General features: G+C 42.1%; 1 protein-coding gene across 1 annotated transcript in view; it reads right to left on the bottom strand.

Annotated features, from left to right (window-relative positions):
- Window positions 1-15179, bottom strand: part of MRPS28 (mitochondrial ribosomal protein S28) — a 32708-nt gene that overhangs the window by 11882 nt on the left and 5647 nt on the right. Inside the window, exon 2 of the mRNA XM_082234067.1 lies at window positions 13852-14033. Within this exon, the coding sequence (XP_082090193.1) occupies window positions 13852-14033 (182 nt within the window). The remainder of the gene's footprint in view (window positions 1-13851; window positions 14034-15179) is intronic.

Here is a 15179-nt window from a genome sequence, read left to right on the forward strand (position 1 = left end):
AAGAACAGAGCCGCTTTACTATTCAACAAAAGATTGAGGAAAGTATTGGCAGTACCAGCAATCTAGAAATACCCTTGGGGTAAAGAATTATTCTGAAAGTTTTCTCACACTCAGACAAAAGGGGGAAAGCAGTGCGTATAAAGTGATTCTATCCACTGATGTACTGGGCCATCCAATCCCTCGTTAAACACTTTGAGACATCTAAATAATGTTAACAGTTGGCTTTCTGAGACAGGAGGTGCCTGATTTGGAAACCTAAACAGGAAAGCAGATATTGACTGCAGTTTATGAGAATTACTTTCTTTTAAAATATATTGTTTATTAAGATCATAATTTGAATAGCATTTAATTGTGAAGTTACTAAAATATTATTATAAAAAATATACAAACACCAAGGGCATATCAACATGGAACCAAACAATAATTTTCAAAATTTTCCATCTAATAAATTCCAAATCCAGTTCAGTTATAAAAACAATTTAGTATTCAATACTTAGCTTACAACTTTACATCAGCTTTTGCCATTCCACTGCCCATTTTTTTCAAGGCTGTTCATTTTACTATCTTTAATTGCTCTCGTATCATATTTAATCATTCTCTTTTCTTTGGTTCTTTGTTTACCTCGTAATACATAACAAAGAATTCCGGTGGTGCTTAATACATATATCAGCTATTTCTGATATACAGGTAACTTGTGGCAAATTTGCTTTATATAATCAACGGGTTGAGGTTGAATCCTGACGAGACAGAAGTACGGTTTGTAGGGGCAGGGTAGGCGGGTCGGGATGGGCTCCCTGGTCCTGAATGGGGTAACTGTGTCGTTAAAAGAGCAGGCATGCAACTTTTGGATCAGTTTGGACTCACGGCTGTCCATGGAGGTGCAGGTTAACTTTGTGTCCAGGGCAGCTATCTACCAGCTCCATCTGGGATTCTGCCTGGGACCCTATCTGCCTGCACACTGTCTCGCCAGAGTGGTACATGCCCTGGTTATCTCCCGCTTCGACAATTGCAATGCACTCTACGTGGGGCTACCTTTGAAGATGACTCAGAAACTACAACTAATCCAGAATGCTGCAGCTAGACTGGTGACTGGGAGTGGCCACTGGGACCATATAACACCAGTCCTAAAGGATCTTCACTGGCTCCCAGTATGTTTCTGAGCACAATTTAAAGTGTTGGTGCTGACTTTTAAAGCCCTTTACGGCCTCAGCCCTGTATACCTGAAGGAGTGTCTCCATCCCCATCGTTCAGCCCGGACACTGAGGTCCACTTCCAAGGGCCCTCCGGCAGTTCCCTCACTGTGAAAAATGAAGTTACAAGGAGCCAGGAAGAGGGCCTTCTCTGTAGTCGCGCGCACCCTGTGGAACCCCCTCCTGTCAACTCCAGTAAACGTGAAAGAAACAGCAGCAGAAAGTCTCTTTTTAAATTCCAAGCACTTTACTAAGATTTTAATTATAACCATACCACAGAAAGATAAAATATTTATAAGAAAATAGAAATTTCCACATTTTTAAGTGAACATTGAAGTGAAATGCAGGGACAAAAGAAATAAGAATAGAAAACTTCTAACATGTACTCCAAAGCCTCTCTGCCTATATGGAAGAAACATCCATCACATTGTTGCTGAACAACTTGTTTTGGGTACTAGAGATTTTATGAAACATAGGCCTTCCTCTTCCATAAGAAAGGGCATTTTGCTCAATACCAAGATCCTCTCATGCCTTGCTATTAACTTTTCAAGCACTCCTTATCCCAGAAAGTTTATATTAAAAACTACAAGAGCCTCAAAAGTGTAATGCACTGTGTCACTGGAGCCTGATCTGAACAATGGCTGGTATTATCACATGGAAAAGACTAGTACAACTGCATATTAAATATCCCATTCTGCTTCTGGCCTTTCTTTGCACTCCCCACTTTAAAGAAAATGTTCCCTGCATAATTTTGAAGAAAATGCTGAATGAAGTAACAAAGTCTGAAGTGGCTTAGGGGAAGGCGTTGGTCATTTACTGTTGACAGCCTGGCTTTATGTTACACACAGTATTTTTAGGCTTTTCACTAATCCCTCTTCTTTTTCATTCAAAACCTTATGTTACTTGAGAATTTGACAGGAAGTTTTGTACAGACAAGGCCTTCCACATATTGGCAGCTGATGACCAGATCAAACACTTGGATTGGAAGCTTTCATCCAACAAAGACTAAGCAAACAAATGCAAACTTTATTCTCTTTCTACATAGAGGGAAAAATACAATTTTCACGTTTCATGAGTAACCCCATGGGACCCACTGAAATAGGACTGTGACATATGTATGACTGAACCACAAAGTACTGTAAAATGTGGTTTATTCTACTTATCTTTGGGAAAACTCATTTATGACATTCCTGCACTGCAGGGGGCTGGACTAGCTGACCCTCAGGACCCCTTCAAACTCTACAGTTCTATGATTCAATGAACCTATTCTTCCCCACAAGCCTTCATATGACAGCTGATGGTGGAACACTGAGGGGTGGGGTGGGGAGAGAGACTGTGCTTGTCACCTACCCACCTTGTCGCCTTCTTAAGGAAACAGCTGCCAGAAAAACCGTTAAGGGGTTTCTGACCTTTTGCGTCCCATTATAAAAGTTGTGTGTGGCCACTGTGGGATATGAAGTGGCTTTTTGCTAAGTCTTATGCTCTCTTAAATAAAATTAATTGTTGAACTGCTAGTGCTATAGTAGTATTATAATCTTAATTCTATACAGTGGTACTTCTGGTTGCGAATGGGATCTGTTCCGGAGCGCCGTTCGCAACCTGAAAGGAACGCAACCCGCGTCTGCACATGGGCGGGTCACAATTCACCGCTTCTGCGCATGATGTCATTTTGTGCGTCTGCGCATGCACGAGTAGCGAAACCCGGAAGTAACCCTTTCCGGTACTTCCGGGTCGCCGTGGGACACAACCTGAAAAAAGATACCATGAAGCAAATGTAACAAGAGGTATGACTGTATTACGGTTGTGACTCTCACCTTTGTACAGGAGACATTCAAGCCACGCAAAAGTCAGAGGTTTCTACACACACACACACACATTCTCCATCCAGACAAGCAAGATGCACTATCCAATTTCAAGGACACATTCCAGCCAGGCAGTGGCTCTTGGGGAGGGCTCAGAACAGGGCTGAGGAGGGACGTGGCCTGGGAAAAAGTCGGGGGGGGGGGGAGCAACATTCAGTGGTGGCTTACAACTATCAACAAAGAATTATACCAAACAAGAATATCTACACCCTGAACCAATTTCTTGGTTCACCGCTCCCATCACTCCCTGTTGCTGCAGAGGAAACATGCATTTCCTCTCTGCTCCTCCAGCCAGTTAGTCATGTTACAGCTGGGGAGAAGCCAGAGATGTTTGGGGATTTCACCCAGTGCTGGTCATCACACAACTGATGGGCGAAGGAAAGATTATTTGTTGTGCTTTTAAAAAACCACAACACACCATATTCTCCTATCTATCTTTTCAGTATGTCTGACTTCTGGCTAGAGATATAAACATTTTTGATTGTGCACCAATTGTAAATTCTTCTGAAGTTCCAAAGCTGATGTCAGACCCCACTGACTGAATAGTGCAGCTGTCAGTATAGGCAAAATGGTTCCTGTCCTAATCCTGTTCTGACCTCCGAGTGGAGCCTGAGAACCTGCCAGAAAGGTGCTCTCACAGTACCAGACATCAAGCAACAGCTGCACAAGTTGGGCAAATTCAGCAGCTGTTTTTTTTTGTTGTTTTTTAATATCATTTTGGACAGACTTCACATTTCACAATGATTTTGCAGAGCAGAAGACACAAAACATCTAAGAATTCCATGAATGTCTTGTTTTATTCAGAAGATGATATAGAGAAATTGCTTTCACCGCTACCCAAGTTCTTTTCAAATTTCATGACTGGTGCTCTCTCTCCAAGGCAGTACTGCCTTATTTTTTTGTTTGTTTTTAATCTACTAAGTTAGCTTTAAAAAACAGACCTGAAAGAAAAAGGCATTCATATGCCAATATGGAACATTAGATGTATTATTTGACTCTCCCTGACTCCTCAAGTGTTCTTACATTATCTCTTCTCTGTTGCTTGTTATCTGCTTTGTTTGCTTCTTTTTTCTGCTTGCTGTTAAAAAGTTGCACCTTGGGCCCCTCAAAAGTGGGACAAAAAATGAATGTGATACTGTATTATTATCCCCGACATGCTCCCACTGAGAGGAACAGTAGGGCTGGATCTCGATGCATCAAAGAAGCGTTTCAGTTAAAAGCGTTGTAAATTTAAACAGGGGAAACAGGTAGAGAAAAACAGGACTCCACATCGCCATCTGGTGGCACAATGTTATATTGCATATACAACACAGATAAATCGCTTTTTCTTTACCAATCTAGCTGAGTCCTAGGATATCAGCAGGAGGAAATCAAGGGCTGAGCAATCCAAGCCTGCCCCTGCCCTTGCCCCCTGGGCACTCACAGCAGCACATGGTGGTGGTTGGGAGACAGACTGGGTCTGATCAGACCTGGATTGGGCACTATGCCAGAAGACGCTGGCTGCGAGAGCTCAGGATCCAGGAGATTCCACGCTGGGCCCTTTTATTATTTTGCTGTACATGCAACTAAACTTGCTGCCATTTCTGCTTGCGTTGAAATTAAGCACACGGTAGACAGAAGAGGCAAGCGCATTTCTTGCATTCTTTCAGACAGGGTTATGGCACTATGCAAGTGCAAGGTACAGTGGTACCTCGGGTTACAGGTGCTTGAGGTTACAGACTCCGCTAACCCAGAAATAGTATCTCGGGTTAAGAACTTTACTTCAGGATGAGAACAGAAATCATGTGGCGGCGGCGCAGCAGCAGCGGGAGGCCCCATTAACTAAAGTGGTACCTCAGGTTAAGAACAGTTTCGGGTTAAGAACGGACCTCCAGAACGAATTAAGTTTTTAACCAGAGATACCACTATAGTTTCTTTTAACCTTTCCACAATCCCCATTCCTTCCCTCACGGTATCTCACTCACACTATCAGAAACTCTGCAACCAGCATTTAAGAAATGCCCATCAATTTGACACAGTAATCTGGTATCTTAAAAATGAGATCAGAAAGGCTTGTTCCTGTATATTCTTACTCATATTCACATAAGAAATAAATGGTATCCATAGTTGCTCTTTGTGCTGTATTCTTATACACTAAAGCATTTCATCTGGGCTCAGATTTCAGATGCAGAGAAATGAAGCATAATAAAAAATACTAAGTTGAAGCAAGAATTGATTCTTTTGAATTATGGTGCTGGAGGAGACTCTTGAGAGTCCCATGGACTGCAAGAAGATCAAACCTCTCCATTCTGAAGGAAATCAGCCCTGAGTGCTCACTGGAAGGACAGATCGTGAAGCTGAGGCTCCAATACTTCGGCCACCTCATGAGAAGAGAAGACTCCCTGGAAAAGACCCTGATGTTGGGAAAGATGGAGGGCACAAGGAGAAGGGGACGACAGAGGATGAGATGGCTGGATGGTGTTCTTGAAGCTACCAGCATGAGTTTGATCAAACTGCGGGAGGCAGTGGAGGACAGAAGTGCCTGGCGTGCTCTGGTCCATGGGGTCACGAAGAGTCGGACACGACTAAACGACTAAACAACAACAAGTTGAAGCAAAAGCAGAAGATCTGAAAGAGAGGCACGTCTTCATATCTGGTACAGTCTGACAAAGCTGACATTTTTCTACAGGTTTAATTAGTCCATCCACTTGTGACTGAGTTTTGTTGAGTACAGTGGCTCATAACAATGATCATGTTCACTGACAGTTACCCTTCTTTCCGAAACCTTTATAGTTTTTAGACTTGCACTGGGAAAACGTCCACCTGCTTACTTCAAGCCTGGGCAGCATCCTACTTTCTCACAACAGGTAAGTACAAGCACAGAATGTTGCTAAGAAAGTCAAGACCCTGCCAAAAACTGATACTATGAGTTTCTGCTGTTGTCTTAGGAAAATCCCATTTTATACTGGCCATGGCTTTCAGCCAATACCTAATTAAGACACTTAGCAAAACAGAGAAAGATGTGTCTTTTATTCAGCCTATAGGGAGTTACAAATATTGCAAAGAAGCTTTTTAAACAACATGTTGTTCTTTAGACATGGTGTCCAGAGGAAAATTGGTTTACAGTTTCATGCTGTAACATGCCAAGGCTTTGGGTTCTTTTAGTTAGAACAAAGGAAGGGAAAAAACTGAGCAAACTATACTAATAAGATTACAATGATTCCTAAGGGTTTCAGGTTATATAGATTTTCCAGGGACACAAATTAAAAATGAGCACCAAAACTAGTAGGAAATTCTTCTACTCTAGTGTCATTCAGCTCCTATAAAATCCTTGGAAGGCAGACAAAAAGAAGGAAAAATAAAACATTATTCAACAACGCTATCACTTAGATTGTGTAAAATATTATTTTGTTAAAATAATTTACCCAGAATACTCCTTTGCTCTTAAATATGCAAAAACACGGGACTGAACTGCTGGACTAATCTAAAGATTCAAAACTACGGTTTTTATAAAGTAGGGTTGAACGTTCAGCTTTCTTTTATCTTTGTACACTAGCTTGGGTGAGCTTTACCTAAAAAGTAGCTTATTAAGTATTTTAAATATTCAGAATAGGTGAAGTCCCTGCATATAGCATTTGCCCAGCTCCCCCACTATCCCTTCTGAGGCAAAGAAGAAGAAAAAGCAAACCAATGTTCTTACTAAGCCAAATCTGGAGACAGATACCTTGTTCTATAAGCAGGGTACTTCAACTGGTACAAAATATAGCAGTCAGACTTTTAACTAAGGCTTATTGTTTGCAAAATATCTCAATCGTCATTGACTGCCATTTGTTTCCGGGTCCAGTTCAAGGTGCCATTAACTGTTAAGGGCTTTTAAAGCCATTTGGCGCCAGAATACCTGAAGAATTGTATCATCCCACATGTACCAATTTGTGCATTCTCGTCAACAGCCAAGTTCCTCTCCTCATTCCCCTGCATTCAGAAGCGAGGTGGGTGAGCAGTATAGCCGGGGACCTAGCAGTCATTACTGATTATAGCTTACTGAGTAGGTCTCTTTGGCCCAATCACTGCTTGCTTTTTACAACTGGAACTGAAAACCTGGCTCTTGAATAATGCTGATGCTGCAGCTTAAGTATTCCCCACCCTCTGTATTTTACATGATTTGACTGTTATAATTTTAATTTTTATATTCTATACAATTTTATTCTTTATTGCTTTTGTGTAAAGCCACTTTGAGAGCCCTTCAGGGGAAAAGTGTGGGCTACAAAATAAAATAAATAATAGAAGTAAACTCATTGTAAGTCAAAGCATTGCATTGCCCAACTTCTCCCACATATTAAAAAAAAAGCACACAACACAATTTTTCAACTCTACTGGTCTCATGCTACGTACAATAAGGGGAAGCAGCTACAATGGTCAGTGTATGGGTGGCAAATGCCCACAGCTGAGGCTGGCACGTACTGATTGTAATATGAATTTTCATAGTCTATAGGTAAAGGTAAAGGTACCCCTGCCCGAACGGGCCAGTCTTGACAGACTCTGGGGTTTGTGCGCCCATCTCACATCTATTGGCCGGGGGCCAGCGCTGTCCGAAGACACTTCCGGGTCACGTGGCCAGCGTGACAACGCTGCTCTGGCGAGCCAGAGCCGCACACGGAACGCCGTTTACCTTCCCGCTGGTAAGCGATACCTATTTATCTACTTGCCCCCGGGGGTGCTTTCGAACTGCTAGGTGGGCAGGCGCTGGGACCGAGCAGCGGGAGCGCACCCCGCCGCGGGGATTCGAACCGCCGACCTTTCGATCGGCAAGCCCTAGGCGCTGAGGCTTTAGCCCACAGCGCCACCCGCGTCCCTTTCATAGTCTATAAACTTATTTAATTACTGTATATTTAAAAAGGGTAATAGAAAGATTTGCAAGTATGCCTCGCAATACAGAAGAGGGGGGTTGGGGACTCATTGCAGTCCTATTAGACTGAGGCTAGAGAAGACATGGCTTGTCCGTGGGGCTTCTGAGATAGGTGAAGCTGATTACTGTTTATATTTACTACTGTGTGACTGATCTACTGCTTGCTGGTGTTGCAGCTATGTGTATATTTACTGTTATGTAATTAAATGATTATTTAATTGTTTTATTGTGATTCTATTTTGCTAGCCACCTTGCAAGTTCTATTGGATGGAAAGACTAGGTAGAAATAGTTTACTTAAAATATCTGATACTAATAAATAAATGGGTCAGTAACTGAATAAGGCTAATCTAGATGCGCCCCTGAAAAACTCAGCAGCTTATTAAAATATGGAAGTGACTTGTATATTATCAAAAATAATAACCAGAAATATACATTCAAAAGTTATCTGCCCGCTAGTGTCCTAGTTTTCTCTTATTATTATGGCACCCACCTATCCATGCTAAATGTTGTGGATATATCCATTTGTCAATATGTAGGACTGATAAATATAGTGTGTGTGTGTGTGTGTAGAAGTGGCTTAGACTCAAAACTCAAGTACCCAGCTAAAAAAGCAAAGAGCTGAGAGATCAGTCAAGTTGATCAAGTGAGCTGGAATTATATCTGACTTTACATTCACTACAGCCTTGTTTTCCAAATTCAAGTTCATCACCAAACTTGCAACAAACATTATTAGGCCCTGAGGAGAATCGTGACTTTCAAAACATCTGCCTTTAAAATTCCCTGGAAAATACACTGGAAACAGGCTTTTACATTGGAGGATTTTCAACTGGTACCATGAATGTCAACCTTTTTTATGCTGAAAGCAAGGCAGCTGCAATAAAAATAATTTATTGCCAGGAATGTTATTACCACCCTAGCACACTTACCACTTAAGGATTTAAACTTACGCATAATAATGCTATAAATATTGAGCTCCTACAGCTCAGCCTAGAGGGATGGTATAACATACATATGTGCTACAGCAGTAAGTCAGTTATGAGAAAGAAAGTGACAATGGTATTAGAATATGAAAAGAGGCAGGAAGGCAAGATACAAAATGTACTCCCCAAACTTGGCTCACAGTCACTGAGAAACTAGATCGGGAAATACAAAACAGCCAAATGTACAGCAATGGAAAAATGCTGAAACAGGTAGGATGAAGAAGTTCATATCACAGCTTTACCCCCTTATATGTATAAAAGTATCTACCTTGTTGACCTGTCAGTCTCACTAATCCATCCTCTACTTCCACTTAATATCATTAAAGTCAAGCTTTCAAGGACCTAGACACTGTAGAGAAAACCACCTATTTTCCCCCCTTAGGGCGGTAACCAGATGTCAATAGCTGCAGCTGTGACTACATAATTACCTGTTTGCATTAACAAAGACCACAGTTTAGATTTAATAGGTCAGATGACAATGCAGCAAAATGCATTTACCCTATGATTACCCCTTTTCAAACATTCTCTCACTCGCAACTTCGACCCTGGGAACATTGCAGGCACAGACTTGGGTCAATAAGAAACATTGGCCGGCACAATAGGCCTTGCCTCAAACAGCGCTGTTGACAGACACCAGCACAAAGGAAGTGAATAGAGTCCCCCTCAGTTCTCACACAGAGCGAAGAATGAGTCAGTGTACTGCTGCTTTGGTGCTCTGTTTGTACAGTGTATACAGCTTTTGTCCTCAGCCACTGTTCCCGGCTCAATGGGGGCTAAAGAGCCTAGGAAGTGAAGGAGGAAGAATGGCGCTGCACTCTCTTCTGCAGCCAACAGAATATCCATGTGCACATGACAAGGTCAAATGAGAAGCCTAAAGTCACCAGTTGACTCTCTCCCACCTTAATTACTCCCACAGCACCTCTGCTCTTCCCCTGAAGATCCAGCAGCAGGGACTTGGAACAACTTCTACCACTAGGATATGCGCTTGAGATTCACTTTTGTCTGATTTCTCCCTCTCTCTCTGGTTAATCCTGGTGTCTCAGTACATTACTGCTTTGTTAGACACCTGAGAACTGCAACGTCCTGGGACGTTGAGTGTTAAAAGTGCACAAAGGTTGCAATCCTAACCCACTTACCTGGGAGTTAGTCCTACTGAATTATTTCTGAGTAGAAATGGTTCAGACTACACTGATAGTAGAGTCACAGCCAGTGCTTTTTTTCCTGGCACTACACAATGATAAGCAGTACCACCACATTTGGGGGGGGGGGCAAAGGAGGTAGGAAGGCTCTTGGACCACATCAGAGCATTGCGCCTCCTTCCCCAAATTCAGAAAGTGTTTGCCCAGCTTAGGAAAGGAGACATGATGCTCTGACAGGATTCTGGAGCCTTGCTTCCTCCTTCCCAAAGTTGGACATGGGAGGCCTCTTCACCTGAGCAGGAGCAGTGCCTTGGTAGGTGAGTAGGTGGGCAAGGGAGAGTCAAGCAGCTAACCAGCCCTCAAAGCACAGAACCCCTTTCTCCCAATTTTTAAAAAGCAAATGTGGAACCAAAAAACATGAGGCCTTCTCCATTTCTGAGGCATGTTTGCTGGCAACATGCAAAAATGGTTGCTTTGTTGCAGCACCCCGTATGTGGAACTTGCTGTCCCAAGAGGTTTGACCATCTTCCACTTTGTGTTCAACCAGCACTTAAAGACTCTTCTTTTAAAGCAACCTATGATTATGAGTTGTTCTCTGGTTAGTACTGGCTCTCTGGACCCCATTTTTAATGATGCTTCATTGAAACTGTGTTATTAAGGTTCCTCAGGGGGAATTAGTTGGAGGTCACATACAGCCAGAGCCAAAAGTAAACAAGGAAATTCCTTATTTCTATCCATGCCGCCATAATCTCTCTTTCCCTTTATTTTCTATAGGGGAGAAGGTGTGAAGCCGGGGGGAGAGAAATGGCTACATAAATCTGGTGACCCTATCCCAGTCTTTCTGCTCAGATGTCCTCGACCTGGAAAGGGCAGGAAACCAGGAAGTTCTATTCACCACTGATGGAAGCACCACCTTTGTCCCAGCCCGTACAGTCTCTAGAGGCAATAGGAAAAAGGTGGCACAAGGGAAGAGATATATTCCTAGCCACTGCCCCAGCTGGGATGCCAAAGGTCTCCTGAAATGAAATATTTTAGGGAGTCGCCAAAGTTATTGAGCTGCCATGAACCGGTAACATTTAGTTCAGTTCAACACTGCATGTGGCTTTGGTGATCCTTATGTTAACCCATTTACATGTGCAAGCAAAGGATATGAGTTCATTTAGAAAAAAACTGAGTAGACCCTCAAGTACAATGACTATTCTGATGGATTGTGTTTTGCAATGACTTGCACACTGGCTCCAAGATGTAAATTCTGCTAGCTAATGCTTAATTGTCTACAGCGCTAAACAAAGACGTACTCCAAAAATGGGTACAGATTCATGGTCTCAGCAATTTGGGCAACAGTGTTTTTGTGGAATACCGAGCCACAGAAAGCAGCACCTCAATTTGCGGCTGAAAATAACTTCTTCAGAACAACAAAGTGGGTGGCAAAACAAAAAGTACACTGTAAGGCAACTAAGCGAATAATATGATGTCCACAGTAGATAAAGAGTTATAATTTCCAAAGTATATACTACTATAAATAAAGTTGGGGAGTTATTTGCTGGAAGAATGCATAGATTCAGCCTGCAATCACACAGCTACTATGTGTGAGTGCTGTAAAAAAAAATAAAAGCTGTCTATTGCTTGACAGTAGACATACTGGCACCACATGCATTGTTTAGACTAAGAGCTATGGTGAATGTGTAACAGCAGCTCTAAAATACTACCCTCTTTGAATTTAAACTTCTTTAAATATAAAATAGCAGCTATTCTCTTAAAAACACATACACTTCTATGATACAGAAACAGGACAAGGAAAACCATCTTGTCAAAGATTTCTTTCTGGGATTTCAGTACTTTGTGGCTAGAAGCCTAAGTATTACATACTTTATTTGCCAGCAACCATCTCAAGTCACTGAAACTCACACCACCTTTTCTTTTGAGGAGGAAGTTAAGGAAAAATGAACACACACAAAAAGAAACTGTTAATAATCAGATAGCTTTGGTTATTCATTGTTAAAAAGAGAAGAGCTTGCAAGGGTGTAAGTCAGCACATCTCTTTAACATATTTTACAAAGCTTAGGAATTCCATCCAGTGAGGAAAGGAACAAGTTACAACAAAACCTTTTTGTTATAGTTTACAATCCTGGTTTACAGACTTTATTTTTGAAACAAGTTTTCATTTAAATTGCTTACCTTTTGCACAGAATTTTAACCAAATTTATTTAACTTAAAGTATTTCACTTAAGTCAATGGTTATTACTTGTAAACTAGCTAAAGAATTATAAAGTTTCACAGGCATGTTAGGGGACATGGGGTGGGGAAAGTGTTTCAATCCTTCTCCCTCCCATTTTCTCATTTCCTGACCTCACAAACCAACCCTGCCAACCACTCCCAGTCTCTCCTTCCCTACCTCCAATAGCAACAGCAACTTCAATGATGGACAGAAAGATAAGAAACTCTTCTCCCAGCTTCCCATCCTTTCATCCATCAATGTGGGGTCGTGTAGACTGAGAGTCAATTCTGCTTTACTCCAGTTGACTGTAGCAATTACTGCAGATCCTTTGAAATGGACTGTGTACCCACTCTTAAAGCCATGTGCTCAGCTGGCAGACAAAGCACAGGAAATAGACCCAGTACCCATTGGAATGAGAATTCAAAGTGTAACTCTTTCTCTTTGAATGTGACGGAGTGTTGGGAAATAGCTGGTATGTATACAGTAGTACCTCGAATTACATACGCTTCAGGTTACATATGCTTCAGGTTACAGACTCTGCTAACCCAGAAATAGTACCTCGGGTTAAGAACTTTGCTTCAGGATGAGAACAGAAATTATGCTCCGGCGGCGCGGCGGCAGCAGGAGGCCCCATTAGCTAAAGTGGTCTTCAGGTTAAGAACAGTTTCAGGTTAAGAACGGACCTCCGGAACAAATTAAGTATTTTAACCGAGGTACCACTGTATTTTAATCTTATCTGACCCCACTGTTGCATGGCAAAATTATCTAAAACCAGAGACCCAGAGCCACATTTGTCTAGTTATTTCAATTCAGTCAGCTCTCATTTCCCTTCTGCTCCCCATACCTCACTTCCCAGAACCATCTCAAACCCTAACTTCCCATGAACAGCATAGAGATCTGTGTGAAGGGCCTCTCTCCAAAATCATTTCTCTCTCTTCTGTTAAGACTTGTTTTACTCAGTTTGCTTTCTACTCTACCCTATTCCTTCACCCATTCTGTCTCTTGAGGCCCATCTGATGTCTCATGCAATTACTGCCAGAATGCAGGAGCACGTGTGACAGCAGCAGGAGTTCATTGCCAGCAACACTATGAACAGATTTTAAAAGTACTGGAAGCAATATTTAGCCATAGCTGCCTGTTTTAGCTCCTTCCCTTCTTCTGGAGCCAGGAAAAGCAGGCGAAAAATTCTACACGTGTACTGCCTCATTAAGAGGCAGAGGGGTGAACGGGTTCCTATACTGTCATGGAAGCCTGTCTATGATATTAAATGCAAAGTATCTTTTATGGTCACTTCCCTTAGCAGCTGGAGAGAATAGAAAAAACAGACTTCTAAGGTAACGTCTAAACCAATTATGAGATTGTAAAGTTTCAATATCTGAGGGTGAACTTGTCTGAAATACATGAATATTCAACTTTTATCACACATATTATATAATAATAACTTATTTTTTATACCCCACCCATCTGGCTGGGTTTCCCCAGCCACTCTGGGCAGCTTCCAACAAAATATTAAAATACAATGGTCTGTTAAACATTAAAAGCTTCCCTAAACTTCCATCATGAATGTTTTACTTACTCGCCATCTACTTCTGGTCGCTTGCATACACAATGAAATTTGCCACCAAAATCTATATACAGATCATCTTCTGTGATGTGGAAAATTTCTCCAATGGCAATTTTGTCTTTGCAAGGTCCCATCTGAATTAAAGGAGAGCGCCTCAACATGGATGCAAAGGATTCCGCCTTCCTGGAAGGAACCTAGATAAAAAATAATATTTTTTCTTTAAGTTACAGATTTGGTGCACCAGCTCATTCAACAAAACACTAAGTAAGCATACTTTTGTTTTAGATCATTTGATTCCCAATCTAGAGACAACAATAGGCAGTAATAGCCTACATTCAATGATCCACCTATATGCAGTCAAAAAACTACTGAAGCTATTTTTTAAAACCTGCTATGTGGAGAAAAGACTGGGATTGAGTAATTCCACTCTTACACCAAATGAGTGATTGGTGCTGTCAAAACTAGCATGTCCTATCAACTGCTGTAATGATAAGCTGGGATAACCACCAAGGTTGTGAACTATTAACTCTTATCATCCCTGACCACTGATCACTCTAGCTGGGGCTGATGGGAGTTGTAGCCCATAATATCTGCAAGGCACCATATTGGCTACCCCTCAGCCAAGGACATTTACTTGATTGGGACTGATTCTACTGAAACTTCTTATCAAGGAAGTAGCACAGGCTGATATATGAATGAGCCTTTCAGCTGCACATGCAGTCCCTTCACTTCTGTGTCAGCAGAACTTCTTATTTTGTTTGAACCAGCTTGGGAGCAAGCCAGAATATCAAGCCAACTTCCAATCATGGTTTCCTATCCAGGCATGTTCCGAAGCTTTTAACCATAGTTCTCTGGTATGGGCAAAACAGGAAACCTGTCATGACCTCAGAGCCTAGTGCCAATCAAGACACAGAGTTGGAGATGTTGCTGTTAAGGGGATCACTAAATCCAGAACTGGGGGGGGGGGGCAGGAGCAACATGGACCAGAACTAACAGAGCTAGGCCTGATGGAGATAGAAATGGAATCCTCATGGGCACCTTCTTCCCTGGGTCCGAAGAACCAAAAGACCTCCCAACCCACCACGCAGGTCCAATGGGACAGAGAGTGCAGAAGCACCCATTGGCAGGCACTTTGGGTTAGATCGATACAGTGGTACCTCGGGTTACATACGCTTCAGGTTACACACTCCGCTAACCCAGAAATAGTGCTTCAGGTTAGGAACTTTGCTTCAGGATGAGAACAGAAATCGGGCTCTGGTGGTGTGGCGGCAGCAGGAGGCTCCATTAGGTAAAGTGGTGCTTCAGGTTAAGATCAGTTTCAGGTTAAGAACGGACCTCCG

This window comes from Podarcis vaucheri (assembly GCF_965113315.1).
Source record: "Podarcis vaucheri genome assembly, chromosome: 8".
In the NCBI taxonomy this organism is placed as follows: Eukaryota; Metazoa; Chordata; class Lepidosauria; order Squamata; family Lacertidae; genus Podarcis; species Podarcis vaucheri.